This window comes from Carassius gibelio, chromosome B9 (genome assembly GCF_023724105.1).
Source record: "Carassius gibelio isolate Cgi1373 ecotype wild population from Czech Republic chromosome B9, carGib1.2-hapl.c, whole genome shotgun sequence".
Classification (NCBI taxonomy): Eukaryota; Metazoa; Chordata; class Actinopteri; order Cypriniformes; family Cyprinidae; genus Carassius; species Carassius gibelio.
Window position 1 is genome coordinate 3,245,430 of NC_068404.1, and position 27,869 is coordinate 3,273,298.

A 27,869-nucleotide genomic window follows, 5' to 3' on the forward strand; every position below is an offset into this window, starting at 1 on the left:
AAACTTCAGTAGTCAGGAACACATTGGCACCTTTTCTTAACTTTACAGAATGTGCACTTGCAGTACACTGCACTTACGGTAACCCCTACGTGGGTCAAGGTTAGGTTTAGGAGTAGGCTCAGGGTTAGTATGTGCACATAGTTAATATGTGTGCCAAAATACATGAGAAAAGATTTCTCACTATTCCATTTCATTGTGATTTTTTTATATTTTAGACACCACTTGGAAGCAACAGAGGGTTTGTTCCAGTTGAATCCAGTTATGTAAGCTGTCAAAATGAGCCGGTGGACTGTAACGGTTCCTCAGCATTATTTGGGAATATGTTCATGTGACTATCTACAGGTGGGCTTCTGCCTGCACTTATGTAGTCTATGAATTAACATCCATCTGAAAATCACGGATGAGTCACGCAAATAATGTTCTACAGACACAACCCAGAGAAAAACAACATCATTCAACCGGGGTTTTCTATGGAGCCACCATGAACTCTAATGTTCGCAGAGGTGCTGTGTCCTCACCCTGTGGTATCTGTCGTGGCATGGACCACTGCTTGAGGTAGTTAGCTTTACTGGAGTGGGGCTCCGTCCAGACAGAGAGGGTTTCTCTGCCCCGAGGGACACAGTGGAGCTGGGCCGGCTGTTGGACTGCCCCGTCCGCCCGCCGCTGGGGGAGTTTCGGGTCAGAGACTGAGATCCGCTGCGCTCCTTCTGATACTCGATGGGAGACTGCAGAGCTGTAGACAGATGCACCAATGCTTTCAACAGCTCAGGAGAGTTTGTTATATTCATTTCGATGTGACGTCCTACCTGACAAGAAGTTACTCTGCAGGTCTAGCAGCTTGGTGATATGCTGAACCCAGACCTGTTTGACGTCAGTGTTTGCAGCTTGCAGGGTGAACCGTTCGGCTGACCCACGACACGACAGCACAAACTTACACGGATCGTTTTCCACATGCTCCTCCAGGCCGAGGAAGCTCACCTGCACACAACACAAGTCACTATCACACCTGCTTTCAACGTTTCGCTGCTAGGGGGCGGTCTCTGTAAACCCATAAACTAGCGTCTACATGGTTTTTACCTCATCTCTGATCAGTTTTATTATTATGAAGATATTTTTAAAGACACATTTGAAGAACAAAAAGGAAGAGTTGTAGTTAATAGTCTCATATTGGTCTGAATATCCAAGCTCTCTCTCAAAAAAAAAAAACAAAAAAAAAAAATTACAATTAGAGGTATAATACAGACACTTCATGTCTAATGGTATAAGATGATTTGTTCATTATATTTTAATAGATTACACTTTAAAAGGAACATTTGCAATGTTTTGTAAAAGGTGTTTTTAGGCATGTTTGGGCTGTGTTTTCATTGCATTTATAGGTATCACTAGTAGGTGGCATTTAGAGTGAAGCACAACTGAACTTCACAAATACAAGTTTCATTTCTAATGCCGCGTTTCCACCGCAGGAACTTTACCCAGGAACTAGGGACTTTGGCCTGGTACTTGGTGTGTTTCCACCGCAGGAACCAGGAACTAAATAAAGTTCTGAGTAAAACAATGCCCCTCAGAAAGTCCCTGCTGGCGAGGTGGTACTTTTTAAAAGTTCCGGAACTTTTGGGGGCGGGACTTGGGCGCTAAACATGCTGATTGGTTGAGTTCAACCACCATTTATTCGGATCATTTTCAAAATATTACTGTTATTGTGTCATGAAATGTAATTTTAAAAGTATTTCAGGCGAGAATGTAGTTGTTTAAAACTCAAATCTATGGTTTATTTATAAAGACAGCACCTATTTAAAAATGTGTTTCGCCGATCTCGTAGACGGTGAGCTCTCCTCGGCTAGACCTTCTGATGTGTGTCGCTGGCTCTGATGTGTCTTTAGTGGTTAAACATAAAATATAATTCAGCTGCGGGGTAAATCTAACAGGTTTTATTTGGCCTGTATTCAATTTATCTATATGTTAAACTGAAAATAAAAAATGCTAATCTACCTTCCCGGTACTTTACACCGCGGTGGAAACGCAGAAAGCAACTGGTCTAGAAGGAAAAAATTCCTGGGAAAAAAAGTTCCTGGTACAAATGTTCCGGATAATTTTGGTGGAAACGCGGCATAAGTTTCATTTCTGCTCTCACTAGGTAGTGTTGCTACCAAGTGGACAAACTTTTTAGTGCAAAAGATCGTCAAGGCACTGGCACATGTGTGTGTGTTGATATGTGGGTTAAAAAAATCGGTATGCATAAAATAATAACACTTTGGCGACAAGAGCAAACGACTAAGAGTGGTGTGGTTACCTTGATGCTCTTTTTAAACTGGTATCCTGGCGTGGACGAGCCTTTGCGTAAGAGCTCGCTGAAGATGATGATCTGTTCAAACAGGAAGACCCTGCGCTCCTTACTGCGGGACAGAACCCCAGAGTCCTGCTCCGTTACGAAGAACGTCTCCTGCTGCAAGAGCTTCCCCTGACTCGTCAACTTCCCCTGAAGCACACCAACACATCAGTCGGACAGAGTCTCAAACATTAAATCCTCCAACTGTGGAGAACTCTTGATTCATGTTAAAATACTATTAAAGCCCTAAAATGTCCAATTCTGCCACTGTCACCCACATGTTGTTCTAAACCCATATGTTTCAAAGATGAAGGTCAGTAACTGATGACAGTAGTACACCTCTTAATCATGGTAAAATCAATGTAACCTATTACAATGTCTTTTCAGCGCGCTTGCTTTGATTAAAGTTCAGCACAAGTGCAGTGAAGTTTTCAGTGTACCTCGAATCCCTGCAGTCTTCCCAGGTTCATCATGTCATTGCACAGCTTGGGCACCTGGGACATCAGGTCTACTGCTTTCTGTGACAGAGAAAGCAAACAGAAACCTGTATCACAAGCTGCTTCAACAACAAGTTTATGACTAACCATTCTTTTATTATTTAAGGCATGTACTTCAGCTTCATTGTTACCTCTATATCCTGACAATCCAACCCTGCCTTTGCGCTGTACTTCAGAAAGTCCTTAAGCGATAAAAATATTAACAAATTAATTATATTAGAAATTATACACATCAATAAAACATTATTAGCATCAACAACTTTTTTACTGTACCTTTAGTAACAGTTGGTATTTAGTAATTCTCTGAATGGGTTTAATGAGAAAATCACTGATGCTCAGTCTTGAGCTGACGTCTTTTTGAATCTCCTTTGAACCAAAACAGACATACGATTTTAAACTTTTACACATTTAAGAGTGATATTATAGAGTCCCAACTCCTATTAAATCCTGATTACATTGTCCCAGAGTTAATGTTACTTGTCCCAAACAAGTGGCTAAATGGGAATATAGAAGTTGTTGGGACCTTAAATGTCATCACACTGAACACATCTTTTTACAGCCGTCTTGTGTTCACAATCATGCTTTTGTAAACTATACTAATTTACACTTTCCAATGTTCTAAACAACGATTGAAGAAGTTGACTCTAGCTACTGTAAGTGTCAGTGACTGTAGTGTAGTTTGTATATAACTCGTATCTGTGACCCTGGAGCACAAAAGCAGTCTTAAGTCACTGGGTATATTTGTAAGAACAGCCAAAAATACACTGAATGGGTCAAAATTAGAGATTTTTCTTTTATGCCAAAAATCATTAGGATATTAAGTCAAGTCACTTTTATTTATATAGCACTTTAAACAAAATACATTGCGTCAAAGCAACTGAACAACATTCATTAGGAAAGCAGTGTGTCAATAATGCAAAATGATAGTTAAAGGCAGTTCATCATTGAATTCAGTGATGTCATCTCTGTTCAGTTAAATAGTGTCTGTGCATTTATTTCAATCCAGTTAACGATATCACAAAGTAAAGATTAGGTAAAGATCATGTTGCATGAAGATTTTTTTGTTAATTTCCTACCTTCAATATATATATAAAAAAACTTAATTTTTGATTAGAAATATGCATTGCTAAGAACTTCACTTAGACAACTTTAAAGGTGATTTTCTCAATATTTAGATTTTTTATTTTTTTTGCAACCTCAGTTTCCAGATTTTCAAATAGTTGTATATCGGCCATATATTGTCCTAATAAACCATGCATAAATGGAAATATTATTTATTCAGCTTCCAGATGATGTATAAATCTCAGTCTTGAAAAATGTACCCCAATGACTCGTTTTGTAGTCCAGGGTCACATATAAGATTAGCTTTTACTTTTGCTGATTGTCTATAGGCTACAATATTCACTAAAGTTGTGTTCATTCTAAAGATTATACTCTTATTATACAATAGCTGAAAAACTAAATTTGCAATTTTTGCATTTGAATGTGGATTTTTACTTTAAATGAGATGAATATTCATAATTAGAATTTTGTTTCTGACAGCCCTAATCCTCTTGAGACATTTTTTTTTTTTTTGGTCACAGATCTCATTTACTGCAATAATCTAAAAGCCAATGAAATAAAACAAATCCTATTAACGTCTGTCTACAAAAATCCCTCATCACTGCAGCACTCTTTTGCAGTAATATAAATTGTGTCTTACCTCGAAGTATGAATCGTATTCTGCAACAATGAATTCAGATTTGGGTTTGTTCTGGCAGTAAACCACATACATGTGCAGTCTTCTCTCCTGAACACATAGAAATGAAACACTTGACGAGTAATGCCTTTACACAGCTAACGCCTCAGACCTGATGTCGGTCACATACTCACATGTTTACTGAACAGCCCAGGCAGTTTTTCATGATCTTCAAGACATTTCTCCAGCTCACCAACAAAAAAACTTCAGACAGCGAATGAATATTACATTAATTTAATGTTGGTAAAGTTTCATTAAGAGGAGCTGAGAGAATCTGAGGTGCTTACTCTTTGTGCCAGTCATAGATTTGGTGGATGTTTCCAAAGACGATCTTATCTTTTCCTTTCATATCATCAGGAACTCCTTTCTCCTCTATTATCTTCATAAACTCCTTCAGAAAAACAAACAAACAAAAGATTTCATATAAATGAGTCACCACTTTTAACAAATATACACACAAGTTCATAAAGGCGACAGTGTTTCACATGTCTGACCACATCAGCTGTAAATGATAAATGAACACTAGGATGAGAGCACATTCACCCTGAGCAAACACTGATGCAATGCAAATGCAAATACGTAATTACACAGCTGATGATGCCAAATGAGGAAGATGCAAATGGCTTTGATCTTAACAGATCACAACAGAGACAAATGAAGAAGAATAGCAATAGTAGAGTATTTTAATTCAGCATCTTCATGCTAAAGTCAAAATATGCATATAGCCACAGAATTGATCTATCAGTAAGCCCCGCCCCCTTGTCCCTATATGTTTTTGATTGATCTTGGACACAAAGGGGCACCATTCAAGCGGAACTTAAATAAGCCATAGAGGGATACTGTATATAAAAATACACAACATTTTTTTCATTTTTGTAGCATAAACACCTTCAGATCTTCCAGTGTTTCTCTATGGCGCTAAAACCCAAAGATGTCAGAGTTTCGCTCTCTGTACAACTGATACTCGACTGCCATTGGCTCATCTGCTTTGGGGGGAGTGGCTTACTGATAGGTCAGTGATGTTATACTGTCAGGATGTCAGCTATTCTCACCTCAACCACGATACCCAAATCTTTCACGTAGTCTTTTTCTGTCTGGACTAATTCATTCACAACAAACCTACAATAGAACAAACATATTTTTTATTAAAGACTTTTGCACAGGCACAAAATAACTAATCTACATTTTCATAATCTATGAAAATGTATCAGGTTTAGCAACATCACACTTCCCTTTAAGGGCAAAGTGAAAGAAAAATTCTCAATCTTTTGACAATATATTAGCATGTATGTGCTCACTCTAAAATGGCTTTAAATATATATATATATATATAAATAATAAAAATAATATATATACACTGTATATAATTTTTTTTCCGAATATATTTTTTTCAGCAGTGTATGTAAAAATGTAAATAAGGTAAAAATCTAGTTAACAAATAACCAGTATGTTTTCCGCACTAGTTCCCACTAAATAAACAAATAACCATTAATTTATACATTTTAATATAATAATATGGATTTTTTTTTTCATTTAAAAAGATAAAATAAATGAAACGTAAATATTTACCAAAATAAATAAATAATGCAACGCAGGGAAATGCATGTACAATATGTGTGCCAAGACATATACATTATATATTAGGATAACGTACCTGGGAGAACTATACAAATATAATTTATGAATAAGAAATTAATAAAGAAGTTTGCTTTACACTGCATTTGCAGCACAAACAAACAACCTTTGCTTTGGTCACTGTGACCTGACATCAGACTGTAATGTTTGTAGAAATTACTCCCAGACCAAGTCACATGAGTGAAGAGTGTGTGTCTTACATTCGTCCACGCAGAGCTTTGGCTTTCTGCTCCAGTTCAGGGTTTCTGGGCGGTGCTGGGCTCTGCTCTGCTGGGTTCACTGAACTGAATCCTGGGTATGAGCCTGGCTCCAGCGTCTAGAGCAACAGAGATGAGACAAACAGTCATTATTTAGAAGAGCCAGGTCTGATCTGGGAGAACAAACACAGCAATTTAATGGTTTATATGCAACATGGCCCTAAACTACAGTAAACACCATCAAAACTGCTCAGAGGATTCAAAGGGGGAAAAGCATCACTCTGGGCCACAGAGTAAGCCATAATAAACCAGCAAGTTTGGGAGGATTTTATTACTTTACCACAAAAGGCCTGCAATATATGACAGCTAAGGATGAACATAATGCATGAATGCACAAGCTTGTGTACTTTAAGCAAATAAGAGACAGCTTTCTTTATAATTCATGTTCTAATAAATATATCTTAAATATATATATAACATTTGCATGCCTTCTGCCATAAAAAGCAATCAAGATTAGTACACCAATAGATCCTGAACACTATTTAGGTTAGATGTGCGAATTTATACACAGGGATAGACTACATTAGACTTATATGTGATCACCAAAAACCCACATGGTTCTCTTCCGAGGGAGTTTCAAACTGCATGCTCTAGAGGTCGCTACGGGCAATGCCTTTAGTGTGACTGGTGTATGAAACATACATCTATACATGACAACGATATTGGTCGGTGAAAGCTTATGACGTCATTACTGGCATGACCAGTATAAAAGCGCACCAGGAGAACACACCATCCTCTTCTTCGTCTTCAGGGACTGTTTGTTTGAACTGCATGCTGGTAAGAACGCTGTTCTGTTTGTTACTAATATGGAAAATACTAGCACTAGCAAGGCGTTTAAGAAGTGTGTTATTTTGCATTATTTGACACCCGATGACACACACAATTTTTACGTTGTTTGTTTGGTGAAGAGCACATGCATGACATGCTTAAGAGGGTGGCATACGTTCATAAGGAGCTTTTTTCCCATCTTTTGGCCCTCTTTTCGAGACAAGAAGGACAGCCATGGTTCCTCAGGGCTCAGGACCTGCCGCCACTGAGGCACGAAGGAAACTGAGCTCATGGGGTTCTCAGGTGGACCTGGCCAATTAATTAAAGAAGGTTGTGGACAAAAGTGAGCTGTTGGAAGATTACGCTTTTTCTCTGACGTCATCTGATCCAGCGGCTAGTGCTCTGCTGGATCCCAGCCAGGAAGAGCAGGAGATGTTGGATATGGATGAGGAAGTTGAGACTGAGTCCTCTCGAAACCTCCTGCCCTGCGTATGAGGAGCTGCTTGAGGTTAAGGAATGCACCATGGCAATGCTTGATTTGCAGTGGAAGCGGACTAGAGAGGTGACACCTCGTGGTCGGCTCGATGAGAGATATCTTTCTGAACATGACCCTCCAGCTCAGGTGAGCCTTCCATTTCTTCCTGATCTTCATGTGGAGATCAAGAAGACTTGGAAAAATCCATTCTCCCATGCGGATATGATAAGTTACCCATTGAAGAGATGCTAGCCTGCTATGGGAGAAACATCTTCTCTTAGGGCTCCCTCCTTACCATTCAGACTTTTTCTGAATGGCAAGCTTACGAAGCAGCAGGTTAGTCTGTGGCTTCGTTGCATACAGTACCATGGCAATTTTGCAAGCCTACCAGGCAGACATGCTGACCCTCTCGGCTGCTTTCAAGTCCTTCATTCCACTAAGGCCCAGGTCTCAGCCCTAACAAAGGGGTCTAGCCTGTCTTGGTCTAAGGATCAGAGACAGGTTCAGAAGATGGGCAGGTCTAGAAGGTGGCGTGAGTAGAAGGGTCAGAGCCAAGACCCTTAGGGAGGTAATGCAGACGAGGCATTCCCAACACTCTTGTCCAGACTAGGATAGACCTTCCATTCTCATCTTTCTCTCCCAATTCCCTGTTAACTCTTCCTCGCCTAATTGGGGTTAAGAACCTCTATTGCAGTCTCCGGCTGGCCCATTGATGTTCAGGTTAGCTTCTGTGTCTCATAGCTGTGTCTCAACTATCTACTGAAGGTCCGGGAGAGACAGGCGCAGGAGCCATGGTGGGTGAGTATGATCCATGTCTTCATTTGTTATTGCTAGCTGTAAATGATCTGACTAGCTTTTTTTTTTTTTTTGCAGTGTCTCCTGTCTTGCATTGTTACACCATCTCAGTCTCTGCTCAGATTATTTTTTCTAACATGTATGTATTATGGCTTCATTCCTAGATGTAAGCTTTTATTTTCCTCTTCCAGTGAGCCTCACTGAGGATGCATCACTTATGTTGACTGGTAGGATCCTGATGGCTTGTAAACCCTGTGCTGGCTGGACTCTGACTCTGACTCTTGTTAGGCTTCCCTGAGAAGCTTTCTTGGTCAATCATGTCCCCAGTATAAATGCTGCAACCTCTTGAGCTTATTCCGGAGGCGCTGTCTCCTGATGTACTCCCTTTGTTGCTTGGTCTCATTAGACCTGAGCTGGGATTTTTGGTTGAGCCTGAGGGCTTGCCTCAGCCTGAGGGCAGAGAGCGCTGGTCCCATTCTTCCTTTTATGATCACACCAAGTGGTGAAGCCTTTTTGTGACTTCCTTGGTCAATAATTTCTGTGGTGGGAATCTGCAGCTCCCCCTATTGGAGCTCTATTTGAGTTCTGAGCATGGTGCTCCCCTCTCTGTAGGTGGGCCATTACAATCTGAATGGGATGTCTGTTTCTCCTCTCTGTGGAGAGTCGAGAATATTGCTCCTGGGGGGTTGTACCACCCCTTTTCTGATGGTGCTAGTCTCTCATATCTCATATCGCCCCCTGTAGTGTTCTAGTCTCCACTCTCTGGAGTTCCCTGAAGCAGTTGTGGTTGAGGCCTATGCTCTTCAGGGTTCTTTGAACTAGCCATATCTGGATGATGACTTGTTCACCAATCTCTCCTGTTTATGTATGAATCCAAGCCTTAGCTCGGGCTTTATAGAAGCCAGCCCTTACAGGTTTCTCTCTTTAATGCACTTTGGCTGTGCAGGGTTATATCACTAAGAGCCATCAAAACGTCCTAGGGGTCAGCCCCTCTGACTTGTTGGTATTTAGTGCTCACCTTATCATTGTCGTGTTTAGATGTATGCTTCAGACACCGGTCACGCTGAAGGCATTCCCTTGTCATTATACTAGAAATTCAGATTATAATTTTTTTCTTTTCTTTATATGAATGCCTCTAAAAGGAGGCTCCAGAAGTGCTGTTATATTATATTATATTATATTATATTATATTATATTATATTATATTATATTATATTATTATTATATTATATTATATTATATTATATTATATTATATTATATTATATTATTTATATAATATTATATTATAAACCTAATAAATAATTAAGATCAAAAAGGGAATTCATAAGCAATAACTGCTACTATTATTTCATTATTCTATTCGATTATATTACATTATTCTTAAGAACTTAACTGTTCTGCATGAGAATTTCTTAAATGCTTTAATATAATTTATCGGTAAACAACACAGCACTCTAAAAATATTCTCAGGTAAAGGTCAAAGATCAAATGAAATATAAAAAGATCAGTAAAGTTAAAAGTTACACACTTTTTTTGTGTGTGTGTTAAACAGGTCTGGTATGAAGAATGTTTTTACTCAGTGGCTGGAATGTCCAGCTAATAGAGAAAATTTCTAGATAAGAAAAATAATAATAATAATTTAAGGGAACTTTTTTTCTCAGGACCCATGTTTTGGAGATTGTCCGATAATAGAGACATTTTATGCATATAGCAGCTTTAATGAAAACTGAATCTTTGAATAGAGCAAGCCGATGGACAAAGAAACGAACACAATGGCAAGACTAGATAGCACAGATTAGCATGTCAGCATCCTGGCAGGTTTGTCTACACCTATAAATGAGGCCAAGAGTACAGTGAAAATATACAGCTGCATAGAACAAAAGACCTGTGCATGTGATCTCAGTAGTGCAAGAGTTAGTGATTGTATCAGAGCAAGAGAAAACAGAAAGGAAGCAAGGAAAGCCTGCAGGAGGTTAATCTATCAAACCTCCCTGCTCGGGTTCAGTGGCACACTCACCATCTTAGTTTTGACCAGTTTTTCTATAGCACTGACAAGCTCAGCAGCACTGGGGACATCAGCCGAGCTCTGCCGTGAAGCCAGCAGCACAGACGACTATATGACAGCAGGTGAGGAGGAGGAGAAGGAAAGAACACACAGGCAGATCAGAACAGCAAGTGCTCAAGATGCTGGGTTAGCCCAGTTTATCAAGCTTTGCTTTGGGAGAAGAGAAGCAAAGGCCATGCCAAGAACAAACCAAACATTTCACCCCCAAAATAAAAAAAAAAAAACTAATTATAGTCTCCATATAGAAAATGAAACCTACTTTTAAGACCTTTACAAATTGTGCAAAGTGACACTATAATAATTTTTATGACAATTAGTCATGTTGACCCAATTTTGATTGTTATGATTATTTTTAATGGTAAAACAGATCTAATGTATAATATTTATATTTTACGAAAGTATATGTTGCATAAACTACTGTTCAAAACTGTGGGGTCTATAAATATTTGTCTCTATATAAGAAGTCTCTTATGTTTCCAAAGGCTGCATTCATTTGTGAAACAGTTTAATATACTGATTTGCTACTCAAGAAACATTTCCGATTATCATCAATGTTGAAAAGAGTTGTGCTGCTTAATATTTATTGTGGACACATTTTTACGATTCTTTGATTAATAGAAATTAAGAATAGAACAGAATGAGCCATATTTATTTGGAATGCAAATCATACGTCACTTTTTAATTCATCCTTGATAAATAAAAGCATTCATTTTTATTTAAGCATTAAAAACATCTTGTGAGAATTGGATTTCTTACTACGTTACCATACAGAGGTATAATAATAAAACTAATACGACTACTACTACTACTACTACTACTACTAATAATAATAATAAATTAAAATAAAGGTTATTACAAAACAAACAAAAATGATAGCGATAATCTGGGTTCCATGAATAATAATAATAAATGTGGGAATGCAAGCAATCATAATGGTCTTTTCACCAATCCCTCCTGTTCTGTAAGCTCTTGGAGTTTCGGTGAGTAGGTCTTTAGTTTCATTCTGAAATGCTTTTTTACTTTTGATTTTGGAGGGAAATAAGGTCAGGTTCTTTTTGAGATTTACCATGTCAAGCAGCATTGGGTTGTAAACGCATTACAACTGCAATCTCAAGGCACAGCGTGTGAAAGCGCCAGAGTTGAGTGCAACAGTAAAGGTTTCACAACTGCATAATTTAAGCTTCATTGCAACATTAGAGTTGACTTGTGGTTCGTTGAATGTGAGACAAGGAGCTTCCACCCCAGCAGTTACTGGCGACATTGACAACAGGGAAGAAATACAGTGTTAGTAAAGCCACTCTCTGTGTGTGTGTGTGTGTGTGTGTGGGCGGGGGGGGGGGTCTGGGTGCTATGAGGGAGGCAGGTGGAGATAGTTATGAACTCTTGATGAGTGAACCAGTGCTCATTTAATAAATCTCACTCCACATTAATAACCCCGCCGACCTCTCCTGTGACATGACTCTACTCACACTTCTCCCTCTCTGTTGTGTGTGTACCTTCTCTTCCTGAGCAGATGGGTCTTTGATGATCTCCATTGGTGGAGGGAGGGGAGTGTGGGACTCGTCCTCAGGCTCTTCCTCTCCTCCGCTGTGCATCCCTGATGAAGATTTGGAGAGTGTTCCTTCTACTTTACGCACTCTCTGCAAACACAAGAAGAAGTCAATCAGCAAACTCACAATTTGTTATATCGTGTGCATAAAGAGTATGTATTCATGAATAAAAGTGCACTCATTCTAAAAAAGCACTTTGCAATAGTGTCAAATCAAATGTTCATATTAAAGTATGTATTAAATAATGTTTGAATAATGTTTTTTAAAAATGATTTACATTTATTTTAATAAGAATAGCATTTATTTGGATGTTGACTCCCATAATAAAAAGCACATTTAAAAAAAAAAAACTGATATAAATTGAAAATATACTGTAGTATGGTATTTTTTATGTTATTTTCCAACATTAAGTTACCATATTTTGAATGCACTAATTGCAACTTTATTATTGTGAACATATAATTACTAGTACTGGGCAGCATTTTTTTCTGAACTGGATCACATTGTTATGCACATAATTCAACAATTAATCCAAAAGTAGTGTATTGTGCACTTTTTTCATTTAAGAGTACTGCTATATGAACAAAAATGCAATGACATTTGGTTTGCAAACACAACAAATAAGGTGCTTTTTTTACAGCGGTACTTTAGCATTTAAAATATTTATTGGAAATCTCAACCTCAACATCAATGTAATCAAATTAAATATAAAACCAATGCTATTTGCCACTGCCAGGGCATTAACATTTTTATAGAAAATATTTTATAGCTTGTTATAGAAAAAAACAGTTATGCTCTATGAGTCCAGCATGAGTGTGGCGTAACAACACTTGATAGACGAAACAATTTTCTGCTCAAAATAACAGTGAACAGTGGTTTGAGGATGTTGAGGCGAAGTCGAAATAATTTTATCATGAGTGTTCATGTGAGTGCTGCTGCAGTCTTAGGCCCTCCCCAAATGCTCTCATTGGTTGAGACGTGTGCACCTATCCCAAGCCAGTACTTATCAACATCCCACCCCTCCTGTGACCCATGGTTTGTCTGTGTGTATTCAGAGCCAGTAAGCAATGGACTTTCATAATAATAATAATAATAATAAAAGAAAATAATAATAATAATAATAATAATAATAATAATAATAATAATAATAAACCTCCATTAATACACAATAAAATAATTGTCGCCATTAATTAAGTTAATGCGATAACATGTTAACTTGCCCACACCTAATAAATACAAATATAAATACATGATATACATGTTTGAATAGAAATGACATTATATAGATTAGTTTACAATGAAATCTTTTTTAAAAAACAACAGAATAGTGGTGGAAATTATGATTCTTTCTAGATATTCGATCATTTTCAGTTTGTTCACCAAAATGATTCGTTCAGAATCGTTCACTGATTCGTTCAGTGACCATTTCTTCGTATTACACAAAATAAGTCAGCAGATGGCAAAAAAAGAGTGTATTATGTGTTATGTCTTAAGTCAACGAACGTATTAACTTGTTACAAAAACTGATCTGGCTTTATTACAATGTGTGTATAATCGCATTCAATATATAAAGTCTAATTAAGTTGTTCAGATGAACAAAACACAAGGTGTTCTTGCCTAATTAGCATTTTAATTGTTTGGTCAGACAGTTTGTATATTATATATTCACATTCATAAATCGGGGATTAAGCGGAGTTGCTAAATATCAAAACAAGCGTATGTGCACAGCGCTTTGCATTTTTGCAAGATTGACATGCTAAATGACAGATTAACCCGGTTTACTCTAATTAATTTCGTTCACGAACGAGATAATGTACCAGTTCATTTCATTCACGAATGACATGTGTGTATCAGTTCAGTCATTTCATTCACGAACGACATGTATCATTCAACTCGTGCACGAACGACATGTGTGCCAGTTCAGTCATTTCATTCACGAACGAGATGTATCAGCTCATTCAACTCATTCACGAATGACATGGGTACCAGTTCAATAATTTCATTCACGAACGATAAGATCTCTAGATCTAGTTCAGACTCATTTGAAACTCGTTCATTGAAGGGCGTATTCGTTCACTACATTCAACAAATCACATACTCTGTTAATAGCGTCGCGCTGCTGTGGAGGGAGGAACTTCACTGAACGAGAAATATGAGTCAGTGGATTACGTGAACGAGAACGATTCCTTCACCTAAAAGATTCGTTCAAAAAGAATGATTCGTTCACGAACGACACATCACTACAACAGAAGCAAATTTTGAAATTGTATACAAATATCTACTTAAGTCCTACTTAAGTTGGTGAAAAAAAAAATACTAATTGCATTTAATACAAATCTAAACTATAATACAAAAGTTTTAAAAGTCTTAAAATATATAACTTTTTGTAATTTTTGGTATTATTTTTTTAAATGTATGCTAAAATGAATGACTTTTTCACAAGGTCTAATCATTTGTAAAAAAATATCTTTGAATGTCAAACAGAGAAGCTAATGTACATAATACTTGCCAGAATAAATATCTCAAATTGTGCTATTACTTTCAGTGATGAATAATCATCAAATAGAACTAAGAACACCAAAAAATAAATAAATAATAAAAAAGCATATGCACCTCAAAATATAGTTTATAGAACAATCATTAATAATTATGTTGCTTATGGAACACTGATGTCATACTAATGAAATCATATTATTGAGGACCGTAAACGACATGAGGTAACACATTGCAATGATATTATCACACTTATGCCTGTGATTAAAGGTACAGGTTGCACACTACCAAAACAATAACAATTGCGTGGTTTGATGACGCTAAGAAGAGGCGTGGAATGATGGGATTTGTTGTCTTCGACCCAACCGCTGACGGCCATCAAATCAGACGGAAACATAAATCATGGATTTAACGCAAGTTCAACGTTTTGCGCGAGTAGATTACATACAAAGTCAATGCAAAGACGCAATCAGACTATGGATTAAACGTGTCTTCGCGTGGGTCTAGAGACGTGATCCCCCGCGTTTGGCGTGTATGCCCCATAATACTAATCTTATTGATCGTTATAATAGCATATGTTTTCCGTAAAGATACGAAACAAAACAACTCACCTGTCGAGTAAAACACAAGCGAGATTGGCATCTCTTTCTAGTTGAAGTTTGTCGCGAAGCTACTTCCGCAGTTGTCCACGACACTGTTGTCATGTGGTTTCTACGTCAGTAAAGGCGGTAACAAAGGGTAACTAATGTCATTAAATTCATATCCATGCTACATACTCCGATACAGTAGGTGGCGGTATGCACCTGATAAGCCATGATTGCAATCTGTCATAAAACTAAGAAGAAGAAGAACTAACGTCATTGACCGGTGACTGAACTGCCCCGTGTCAATGGAAAAAATATATAACACTAGCATAGCGGTTTTTGGATATTTTACTTCAAATATCTTACAAATTGTACCTTTAAATCGCTGTAACTCAATTGGTTTATTGCTATATTAGTTGGCTTCAGTGTACTAGTTTAAATGCTCAGAGTTTGTTGTTGAAGAATTTGCTCTGAAAGACAGCAGACATGGTTAATATGGTCCATTGTGGTGGGGTTCACATACCCTGCTTGAGAAATACAGAGGCTCTTTTGTACCAGCACATTATATAGTGCACAGCTTTAAAAAGTCAGGCTAATCATCACCCTCCGATCTGAACGGCTGCTGACCGAGCCATAGCAGCCCTTTAATACGCCATTAATACAGCATACAGAACAACAGGCCTACTTTTCTCTGTACAGTCATGATTGCATAGAAAAAATTGTGATGGAGAATGAAGGAGCGGTTATAAAACACTCTGACGTACAAACTGCTGTCTACCGTCACCACATGCTGCTACACAAATGTAAACTATTGACAACAAAGCTTGTTTTGGGGAGTTCTCATGAAAATGTAAGTACTAATAAACAACAAATATGATAATAATAAGCAAGCTAATAAGGAATTCGTTACTAGTAAGAAGTGGTCCCTACACTAAAGAGTTACCCAACATTCTTTAATTAAACAAACTATGGTGATAGCTCAATCTGTCCTGACTTCACTGATAAGATTGGACTGGATTTATGTAACAGCCGTTACTGATGTGTAGTTAAAAACTTTGTAAATCATTATTTCTATTGTTACAAATCAGTTTATTTATTTATTTATTTATTTTTTTAAGTGTTAATGTATTTCCTATTGAAAAAAAAAGGAGTTAATGCTGAAATAAAAAAAATTAAAAAACACCAATGCAAAACAACTAAATAGGCAAAAAGGTGCTGGTCTGGCCATGTGGGAAATGGAGGAAAAAAAACACAGTCAATTCTCTGTATTGCAGGGAGAGTAATTACCATCATGATTTGGTGGACATACCATAGTAATAATAGTACTGTTTGAAGTTCCCTGGATTGCCATGATATAAAAATAAGGTGAAAAGTTAGGGTTGTGGAAATATCATTTAATTCAATCAGATGGCTGTAAGTTTTTCCCCAGTGTAGTATATAAAATATTATCTTTCCAGTGAGTTGAACAAATGAACAGTACCTCCTCCAGGGTGTCATCCTGTAGTTCAGGTGGCCCCAGATCTATGCTCTTTCGTCCATCACGTTTCTGCTTTTGTTTGCTAGGGATCTTCTTGATGTTACTGCCGTGACTGAGGCGCCGGACAGGGCTGGTCAACCACTTCTTCAGTGTATTTCCAGAACGCTTGGGTCCAGGGGAGCTGCTATGCAGGGAGTTCAGGGACGCCTGTGGCTGCAGTGTGGTCACAGACTCTGTCTTCCCTTCTGGGCCGCTAACCGCATAGTTTTCTGTAGGACAAAGAACAGAGAAGAAGGGTGAATGAAAGTAAAGTTCATTATGAAGATTATGATCAGGCCTAAAACAACTTTTAAGGAATACTCCATGTTAAATACAACTTAAGATTTGTAATTTCTGCCTTCCTGGAATTTCCAATTGTAAAAATACTGGTAGGGAAAAATAAGATTCTCCAATACTCCACCCATCCACCCAATGGCCAGAAAAAACAGACAGTTCCACCGCAAACTGACACCTCTGGTTGACATAATGGTTGGGATGCTCAAACAAACAGAACAATGTTTTCAAAGCACCAAAAAGCCACAGTGTTTATTCTTTTTGGGGAGTTTACATGGACAGCATCTGTGGCATGTTGTTGATTACCATATTTCAAAGATTCTCCCCTCAGATTGTTAAACAGAAAACAAGCTGAAAACACATTTACAATAATAAACATACAATGGAAATCTAACATACAAGGAACCTTTATAAATTATTTAGTAAAGTTTATCATGAGAGTTAAGTTTGAATTAATTTAATTAACCCCCAACTAGTGACATATTTATTTCCTCCCAGGCTCATTCAAAATCACTTAATTCAATTTCAATCAGCTGTCTTCTTTCCTGCCACAGAAAAAAAATTGCTTTAGTCAAGTGTCAAAAGAGGACATTTAATAGAGACTCAGTCCGGAAGCTCTGCAGTTTGCAAGACCCACTTTCAGATGATCAATCCTCAATCTCCCAGCTTTCAAAACAGACTACCAAACCCCCCTCTGTATCATCTCAAGCCTGGGTCCCTTTAAATCTGCACTATGTACTCATTCAGGGTTATTTTGGAGAGCAGTGGTGTTTAAGTCGCATTAACTTTCCACAGGGGTGCCTCAAGGTTCAGTGCTCGACCCGCTTTCTTCTCAATATATAAGCAACAACATCATCCAGTTTCTATTACTTTTTACAATGTTCAACTGCATTCTCAGAGTGTATTACTAGACAGGTTTATCTGTTTAAAAGGAAATTAAAATGAGAAATCAAAATAATCCAACGAATTATGTTTACAGCAGTGTCACATTTCAAATAAGAACTGAAAAAACACCTACACCACAGTACTGCTATTCTCTTCAGATGTAACACTACAGTATACCCACATTTGTTCAAAGTTATTGATCACATGCCACAAATGCAAATCACACACCTAGCAAAGTCAATATTCTTGTGGTGTAGAAGAAGCTCAAGCATTCATTATCCACAATATTAAAGCATTACATTGAATCTAACTCTTTGACGTTGTAACTGCTATATCATTTAAAACAATCGTAGGTTACAGTAACAAAGTCTTTTTTGCCGTGTGTTTAAAAATTGGTGATCTCTGAATTACAATTACATTTATTTATTTTTTAATAAATTCACATTTCCTTCAAGAAAAGCACTGGTACATATAAATAACATAACTGCTAATATCAGCAGGTTTTAAAACGATCAGTGTCCATCTGACTAGGTAACAAACAGGAGACAGACAAACAGTTTTTAACTTACTCATCATATGAAATTACTGTGGTTATTAGCCTAATTTTAAATGTTAGTGCATTCCTAATTCGAATCATGCACTATTTAACATGTTAAAATTTCTAACAAATTGTCCTTATCTCTCACTGAAGCATCACTGAAAAAATTCCATGTATTTTTCTCTCTTGCGCATACATTCCTGATTCATGATAAGATCAAGTATCATTACCAGCATTAGAACTTGTTCTTCAAACGCCCATTGTGTTGATGACATTTGTGTGTTGAGTACGGCCTTTAATGGCTGACTCATTAGAAGAACTGACCTTGTGAGAGTTGGTCATAAAGCTTGTGATAAAAACATAAGTGAATTTCTGCTACAACACACTGATTCAGCAGAAATCACAGTCGTATGAACTGAGCATCATGGTTAAACAGAACGAACGCTGCTCTTCACATGCCACTCACACTGTTCTGTGTTTGTCTCACCAGGCTCAATACAACACGAGCCATTTCATTCAGTCTTGTGAGTGTGTGATTATGTGTGGAGTAAAGATGAGAGCTTTAATGAGAGCAGTCATTAAGCACTGCCCTTTACACACACTCTTCTCCTGCTGCTGCCTCAGTAACTGAGAGACAGACAGAGGGAGTTCTTTGTTCTTTTAAGTGATCACATTTCCACAGAAAGCAGCATTATAGGACTACTTTTACTACAAAGCAAAACCAGCTACCCATTGACACTAACCCAACTTAATTTAGACAAATATTTCTCACATTAAAGGATTAGTTCACCTCAAAAATTTAAATTATGTCCACAGTGCGACAGAATAACAAGACAAGACACAGATAATAAAAATAATAATAATATATAAATAGACAAAATAGACAATGTGCAAAACAACAAAAACACAATATACAAAACCAATATTAAATTCAACAATTTAGTATGTACAGGTATGTTAGGTGCAATTTAAAATGTAAATAAGTCTGTGTGTAAAATAAATGCTTACCAGATGGCAATAGTTAAAAGAGGGAGTGTGTTGGATATGAGGGGTCCAGAGTGATTTTGCTAGACCTTTTGTTCACTCTGGATAAGTACAGTTCTTGGAGAGTAGGGAGGGGTTGTACCAGTGATTTGCTCAGCAGTCCCGACTATCCGACGTAAACTTCTGAGGTCAGATTTGCTAGCTATGCTGAACCAGTCAGTTACTGAAATGCAGAGGACGGATTCAATGATGGCAGAGTACAACTGTTTCAGCAGTTCCTGTGGCAGACTTAACGTTCTCAGTTGGTGAAGGTACAACCTCTGCTCTGCCTTTTTTACAATGGAGTCAATGTGAATGTCCCACTTCAGGTCCTGAAAGATGGAGTTGCCCAGGAATCTGAATGACTTCACTGTTGTTACACTGTTGTTCATGATGGTGAGTTGGGGGAGTTCTCCTGAAGTCCACGATCATCTCCACTGTTTTGAGTGTGTTAAGCACCAGGTTGTTTAGAGTGCACCAGAGAGCCAGCTCTTTAACTTCCTTTCTGTAAGCAGACTCGCCACCGTCCTGAATGAGGCAGATGAGTCTGGTGTCATCTGGACACTTCATTAGCTTGACAGAGGGGACTTTAGAGGTACAGTCATTGGTAAAAAAAAAAACAGGGGTAGCGAACGTCAGGACTACAGCTCTCCAGGACCGATGTTTGCCATCCCTGGTGTAGAGGGAGAAGAGAAGTGGGGAGAGAACACAGCACTGAGGTGTTCCAGTGCCGACCGTACAGGTGCTGGATGAGAATTTTCCCAGCTTTACTAGCTGTTGCCTGTCTGTCAGAAAGCTGGTTATCCACTGACAGACAGACGTGGGCATGGAGAGAATTAGTTTGGGTAAAAGGAGGTTTGAAATGACAGTGTTAAAACCCCAGCTAAAGTCCACAAACAGGATCCTCACATAGTCCCTGGTCTGTCAAGAGGTTGCAGGATGTAATGCCACCCCAAATTGTCTGTATTATCCACAGACCTGTTTGCTCTATAGGCGGTCTTCAGGGGGGTCCAGTAAGGATCCAGTCATGTCCTTCAGATAAGCCAACAATTATTATTTCAAATGATTTTATGGCCACAGATGTTAGAACCACAGGTCTGTAGTCATTAAGTCCAGTAATTTTGGGTTTCTTTGGGATGGGAATGATGGCTTCAAAAACACACCAATCAGTGAGATTGAAACAGTCTTGTAAATCCTGGTCTGCTTCATTAGTCCTCTTGAACCAAACAGTGATCAGAGAGCCTCAAAGCTGCACGTGGGATGGAGCGATATGCATCCTTTTTTGTGGAGTAACAATGGTCCAATGTATTACGGTCTCTGGTGGAACATGTAACATGCTTTCTGTATTTTGGAAGTTCATGCGAAAGATTTGCTTTATAAAAGTCCCCAAGAACGATTATAACAGAGTCTGGGTGTTGTTGTTCTGTCTCTGTGAATGATTAAAGAGTTTTTGCAAAGCCAAGCTAATGTATGTTTGCGGAGGAATGTAAAGACTCACAAGAAGGAACGAAGAAAACTCTTGCGGTGAATAGAATGGTTTACAGTTATTGAAGAGAGCTTCTACTGTAAATAGGTACTACAACACATCTTCTTTAACACTCATGTCCTACCGCCACATGATTTTCCTGTTGTTTCTGCATCGCGGTCCGCTCTAAACAGCTGGAAGCTCAGCAGATCTAATGTTCAGCAGTTAATCTCTGGTAAAACTGATCATGTTTGAGAATCAAAAAAACTGGAAAACAACTGGGGATTCAAGCATCAAGCACCATCTTGGTCCCAAATCTTTATAAGAAGGTATTTTGAAGAATTCTGAATCAAAAAATTGTTGGCCCCCATTGAATACCTTATTAAGGGGAAAAATACTATGGATGGCCAACAACAGTTTGATTTAGCATTCTTTAAAATATCTTCTTTTGTGTTCAACATAAGAAAGGAAATTATACAGGTTTGGAACAACATGAGGTAATAAGTAAAATGATGACAGAATTTATATGAGGTGAACTATTCCTTTAAGGCACCAGACCTAAAATATGAGGAACATAACCATGATACTTAGCAAGAAATGCAGTTTCACTGAGAGAAAAAAATGACACTAACAGGTACAAAAGGCTGTAAACTAATTATTACAACTAATACTGTATGCAAGTTTATATTATAAATTAATATTTAATATTTAAATATATTATTTATATTAAATAAATTATAACCCCCACAGTATAAATAATGTATCATAACTCGACTTAATATGCAGAGACAACTATAAGAAATTCCACACTTGATTTTGGATTCAGCTTTCACTTTAAATTTAAGGAACTCATATCTGAGAAATTTGTACCATCTATTCATAAATTGCCTCATCTGTCAAACAATGTGGCATCTCCCACATGACTTGGTTTAGTCTTCACTGAAGCAAACAGGCAGATGTGTCCTCTTTTATCTGCTGTTGTGTCTTTGCACTGACATTCCTCGCTGTCAATAGAAACCCAGTCATGTTTTAAAACTTTTGCCATTTTTACAGATACTTCAGACAAACAGATTCTCCTGAGCCGAGCCGGTTCTGAAACACAAAGGCAGTCCAGACGGACCACATTCCATTCATAGGTGAGGAGTTTCACATGCTTTAAACTGACAACACCTCACACCTCCCCACACATTTCTGCTGACTGTACATTACAGGCAAATTAAATTGTAAATTTCCCATGCGCTCAAGAGGAAGAAAAACAAGGGAATCATTCCCATGTTCCCACATTATCTCTCTCTTAGAGCCGCCTTCAAAGAGCCACTAAAGCTCTTCTGATGAAAAGAGGATTTGAACTAAGTTACTCTTCAAAGACCGCAGGAGTCATGTTCAACCCCTGGACAGACAGACCAGGCTGCAAATTAACAGATCATTTTGCATAATTATGTAACAAGTGTAATCAAAGTAACAGTTACACTTTTTTGAGATTTTAAGATGCCCTTGTTAAAAGTGATATTAATTAACTATATGTACTTACTATATGGCTAGGGTTTGGCTAAGGGTTACTTGCATGTACTTGCATATAATTATTATTATAATAGAAGTCTATAATGCATATACATGACAAATACATGAAAAATTACTAAAACTTTTAAATTAATCTGCATACGGTGATTTGCAAGTATGTGATTTGCGAGTTTACAGTATGAACACAATAAATGCATTGTTGCACTTTATTTTATAGTACGTGTACTAACATGTACTTATAGTGTACTTACAGTGTATTTATCTAAGAAAGTTCTGGTAATACAGGGTAACTATATGGGGTAGGGTTAGGTTCAGGGTTAGTACCTAGTTGTTACATAGTTATTGTAATTACTATAAAAAAGTACATAGTATGAATATGAGGAACAGGACTGTACTTATTTCTTGATGTAAGTACATAGTAGTTAAGGCCACTTAATATTAGGTGGGACCAAAAAAAATCTCATTCAGATTATTAACAAAAACTATAATAGTTCAGTTCATTAGTGATACTAAAGCCAAAGTGATGCACACTTGTTGTGTCTCACAGTCGAAATACTACAAGTGACACAGTGCCCGAAAAACTGATCTTCACCTTGTGTTAAACTCCATGAGGTGTAGACAAGGACACGTCCTACTTGATTTTTTGCATTTTTTTTTCCACATTTTGTCTTTTGTAAGACTGTAAAGCATGCAAAACATCCAGGCCATGCACACTGGGCACATTTCTACACGCTGAATAGTATATACTGTGATAATGCCCTGGTTATCTACACCTTGAGTCTGTGTAACTACTAGAAGATGCAACATGAATCTGGCAATACAGATATGGTGCGCCCCACGTCTCAGCGGGACGCTGGACCGAGAGACACTGTCTCCAGCTGACCATCAACCTGCTGAAGCTGAACACATACGGAGGGTCATTTACATCAAGCAAACACTACATTTTTAAGGTGGGATCCTTTACCAAGACACCTAACCCCTTTATAAACGACAAGTTGTTTAGTATGTAACACTTTAGTATAGGAGCCGATTCTCACTATTAACTAGTTGCTTATTAGCATGCTTATTAATACATAGGCTGTTTATTAAAACTTATAAACAGTGTTGCCATGTCTGTGGTTTTCCTGCAGAATTGGGCTACTTTAACACTGTTGCCATTGGTTGATTTCTTATGTAAGTGTTGAAGCGGCCCAAATAATGTGATATTTATCCATTGCAATGTCAATTTTACCAGGGGAACCCCACCAAAAAATTCAAATAAAATGTATTTTTTTATCCTTGTCATGCTTGAAATGTGACTGGGCTAGTTTTGAGTAGCAATTGGGTGAGATTTGTTGTGAACATTAGCAACCCTGCTTATAAAGCACATATTAATGCCTTATTCTGCATGACCAAATTCTACATCCCTAATTCTACCCAATACTTAAACTTATCAGCTACCTTACTAGCTATTAAAGAGCAGGGTATTAGAGGAGTTAATTGAGGCAAAAGTCAAAGTTAATGGCTGGTTGATAGCAAGAACTGGCCCTTAAGATAAAGTGAGACGGTTTAATAAAACAGATGAACTATCACCCATTATAACCCCTGATGAGAATCTCAGATTAATACAGAGGACATAGCCTGTAATAAGTGCACTGCATTGATGCATTCACGCCATGCAACAATTAGAACAATTACTAGATGACAACCAGGATGGTTTACTCAAAGCCATTCACGACCTCAGACCCAGAAGTATGCAATACTATGACAATAATGTTAATACAAAAATGAATGTGTAATTTGAGTATTCAATGGGAAAAACACAATACAGCAACAATAGTCCCAGGTAAAAAAGTAGTATACTTTAGTGTATTTGAAATGTGAATAAAGTAAATGAATTATAAAAGAAGTATGCTTCTACTTGTTGTACTTTATTTAAAGAGTATTTGATTTGTACTTTTTAAAAGTATACTTCAAAAAAAGATGTAGTTAAGTTCAACTTAATAGTCCAAACAATAAGTATACTAATTTATCAGTAATCAAATTATTTTTTAAATGTACTTTTTGAAAGTGTACTTTGTTATTAATGTATTTTAAATTGTATTGAAGATAAAACATTTTAAGTATATTAAATTTGACATACTTAGAGTGGCAATTCAGTGTACTTATGGGAAGTATATTTTTTGGAAATTAATTGTTAGTATACTTTTTAAAAGTGTACTATGTTCTCACTTCATTAAAAGTGTGAATTTTGTACACTTTATACAGTACACTCTAAAATAAGTGTATTTCTAGTTGCATATCAGAGTACTCTCATAAAATATGTTAAAATATAAAAATGTATAGTGGTAATTTTGTGTACTTTTAGTATGTAAGTTTATTTGTAATACAAAGTATAATTTATTAACGTGTACAATGATTTCACTTCATCTGTAGTGTAATCTTAGTACACTGTAAACAAAGTGCACTAAATATAAGTGTAGTTTTTTAGCATATCACAGTACTGTCATAAAATATGCAAAGATGCAAACAGTTTTAGTGGAAATTTAGATAATTATTAATTTACTGTAGCCTACTAATTGGCAGTGTATTGATATTGTTAGGCTGATTTCTTAAAGGGTCATATGCTACAATGCTGCAGTGAGTAAGACAAGTTAATTTTGTTTACTGTTACATCTTGTATTAATGCACACACACTTTATTGAAAGAAGGGTCACTTTATGTAACAGGTAAAGAACAGTAATTCTTTGTACAGATATTGTATTTACAAGTCAATTCAATAGGTCTCAGGAATTTTGGGACTTCTTGGCAGTATTCAATTTTCTTGATGCCACATTAGTCTCGTTCAATGTTGTTTGGCAGAGGAATAACATATACCTTCTCCTTGGATTCAACCATGACACATTTGCGTGTCAATGACTCTGGATGGATGGCATACACTATATTGCACTCAGACAGAATATTGCACTTCATACACAAAGCTTGATGCAATATTAAGTGTTGTGTCTCTATGTCTTATTTAATTCATGCCATAAACGCATGTCCCTGCTGAGCTGGGCTATGACTAATTTCACGGGCAAAGCTGAAAAAACTTTTTTCCAGCTTCATATTATAGGAAGGATACATTATACGACCTATCCTACAGTCATCATGGTGAGATTAGGTTCCTTTTAATCTAAAATAAATAAATAATGGAAAACAGCAGTGAGGAATCGTTCCATTCGATTCCAGGACCAGGAATTGGAATCGGAATCGATTGCAAAAATTGTGGAATCGAACAGCCCTACTAAGCAATAAATGGCTACTAATGGACCCAGGAATTGGACCTACCCCCCAGTCGGTTACCACATCCAATCAGTGTGCGCAGCATCATCGACATCCAATCAGTATGTAGAAGTCTTGGAGGCAATTAGCTCCAGCAGCCATATAGTAACGGTTAATGTTTGAAATTCATCACTGAAACTCAGGCGGTAACAAGGTAAAGTTAGCACCATGTATGGGTTGTTTTATTTCGTTGACGGCTCCGTTATTGGAGAGAGTACATCTATTATACAGGATGCATATATAAATGCTGGTGTTACAGTGACTTGCAAGGAAGACATCCAGTCCCAGGAAGGCTGGATAGAGGTGATTTTGCCAGCTAAACGCAGGCAAGATCCGAAGCCGGTTGCAGCCAAACTGCTGTTCATGGCGGGTAAGTTCTGAAATATTTGAAATATTCGGAATACTTTTTGTAACATTAACTAACCGACTACTGTCATGTAGCGTAACGTTACTGGCGAGTCGAGCAGGTACCATCATGTAATGGAAAAACGCCATAATTAATAAGTCATCCTACAGAGAACGCTCCAACACTAGCGTTTACAGACCCATAGCTTATCTTTGAAGTGTTTGGCTTAGGTTCTAGTGAAGGTTTAGCTAGTAACGTTAGTATAATGGAATTCGTCGTCGATATGCATCATGCGTCAGCATGACCATTTAATACAAATTCTGATAATTAGTTAAGACAAAGTTAAAGTCATTCGGTTGTCGGGGACAACCCATGTATAAGGTGCAACAGGCTAAAATATAGGACAAATAAAGTTGTGTCAAGGAGACATTTTGAATGTACAAGAGGGATGGAACCCCCCCCCCCCCCCCTCCCGTAATGTGGTATGGACATTAGTGCCTAATACTGATGAAAGTAATAAAGTACAAATACATTAAATGACAGTGACATTGCTGTCTTGAATTATTATTTTTTTTTTTTTCTTATTAAAAGGTCACACTGTATTTGTATTTTTATGTGTCTTCACAGAAAACTACAAAGTAGTCCAGAAGCGTGTCGCTTTTCTCAAATGGGGGGATATATGGTCTTCCAGTCAGTGTGGCCAGGAGAAGGGGGTGGTGAAGCAAGGAATGACTGTAAGTTTGAATTATGACTTAACAGTTATGGAACATTGTGATTCCAGTAGGGCTGAAACGATTAGTCGACAATATTGTCAAAAAAAATTGTTGACAAATATTTTTGTTGTCAAGTAGCCGTTTTATTTATTTTGACCTAATTTAGAGCATGCACTAATGCGGTTTGACCAGTGTGACACTGTTGCGCAAGACAGTAATTCAGCTCCCCTCGATGCAATTCAAGAGAAGAGAAACAGCACTCAGAAACCAGGCGGCAAGGAAGTCGACCGGAAGTTGAAGTCGGCCGCGTGCCACCATCTTGTAGCAGAACTTCACTTACATTAGCATTCCCATTGACTCCCATTCATTTTGGCGTCACTTTGACAGCGAATAACTTTACATCTGAGGTGTTTAAAGACTCTTGTTTGTCCATTATTTATTTCTAAAGATACACGACAATGTATAAAGGGCTCCATTACCTTCTATGTTACATTATGGCCCCGTAGAAACAGTTTTTGTAAAAAATAGGCTAATGATTGCCGCATAACCACTCGACTCTGTCGCATTACCGTACACACAGGAGGAGAAGCTCGCAGGCAATTAACTTAATATGGCATAATGGCGTTACATTTTAAAATGCTATACAAAATAATTAATCAGAATACTTACTCCTGCTCATTCACGCCAAAGAACTCCCCGCTCAAGCTCGCCGTCTCTGCAAGATTAACGATGGCAGTTTGCACGCACAGCTACTAGAAGATTAATATCTGTCAGACAGGTTGCTGACGTCGTCAAGCTTCGTTTGAGTCTGCGCGTCCGAAACGGAAGTGCTAAAAAACGCTAAAAATGGGCTTCACTTGCCTCAGTTGAGTTCCAATGGGGTCGCTGCGTCCATTTCTTTTACTATGTCAGAAATGCACCAAGCCGAACAGAATGGCATTTGGATATGAAAATATGACACTCGCTTTCCTTTCAATAACGAAAAAACAACAAACAAAATTCACAGCAGTATGAAAGTAGCAGTTAAAAATGCATCTTATTACACCGATGTGGATGTTTGCACGAGCTCAGTAAAGCATT

General features: G+C 37.6%; 1 protein-coding gene across 2 annotated transcripts in view; it reads right to left on the reverse strand.

Annotated features, from left to right (window-relative positions):
• LOC127964620 (kalirin) overlaps positions 1-27,869 on the reverse strand; it is a 200,491-nt gene that overhangs the window by 23,562 nt on the left and 149,060 nt on the right. Inside the window, exons 35-48 of one of the 2 annotated variants that reach the window (XM_052564873.1) lie at positions 16,666-16,931; positions 12,055-12,198; positions 10,511-10,606; positions 6,397-6,512; positions 5,614-5,680; positions 4,849-4,952; positions 4,696-4,765; positions 4,526-4,612; positions 3,097-3,189; positions 2,955-3,005; positions 2,767-2,844; positions 2,291-2,476; positions 807-978; positions 519-733 (exon numbers count right to left, since the gene is read on the reverse strand). In XM_052564873.1, coding sequence (XP_052420833.1) covers positions 519-733; positions 807-978; positions 2,291-2,476; positions 2,767-2,844; positions 2,955-3,005; positions 3,097-3,189; positions 4,526-4,612; positions 4,696-4,765; positions 4,849-4,952; positions 5,614-5,680; positions 6,397-6,512; positions 10,511-10,606; positions 12,055-12,198; positions 16,666-16,931 — 1,745 coding nt within the window. The remainder of the gene's footprint in view (positions 1-518; positions 734-806; positions 979-2,290; positions 2,477-2,766; positions 2,845-2,954; positions 3,006-3,096; positions 3,190-4,525; positions 4,613-4,695; positions 4,766-4,848; positions 4,953-5,613; positions 5,681-6,396; positions 6,513-10,510; positions 10,607-12,054; positions 12,199-16,665; positions 16,932-27,869) is intronic. The other variant, XM_052564874.1, reaches the window with a different exon arrangement.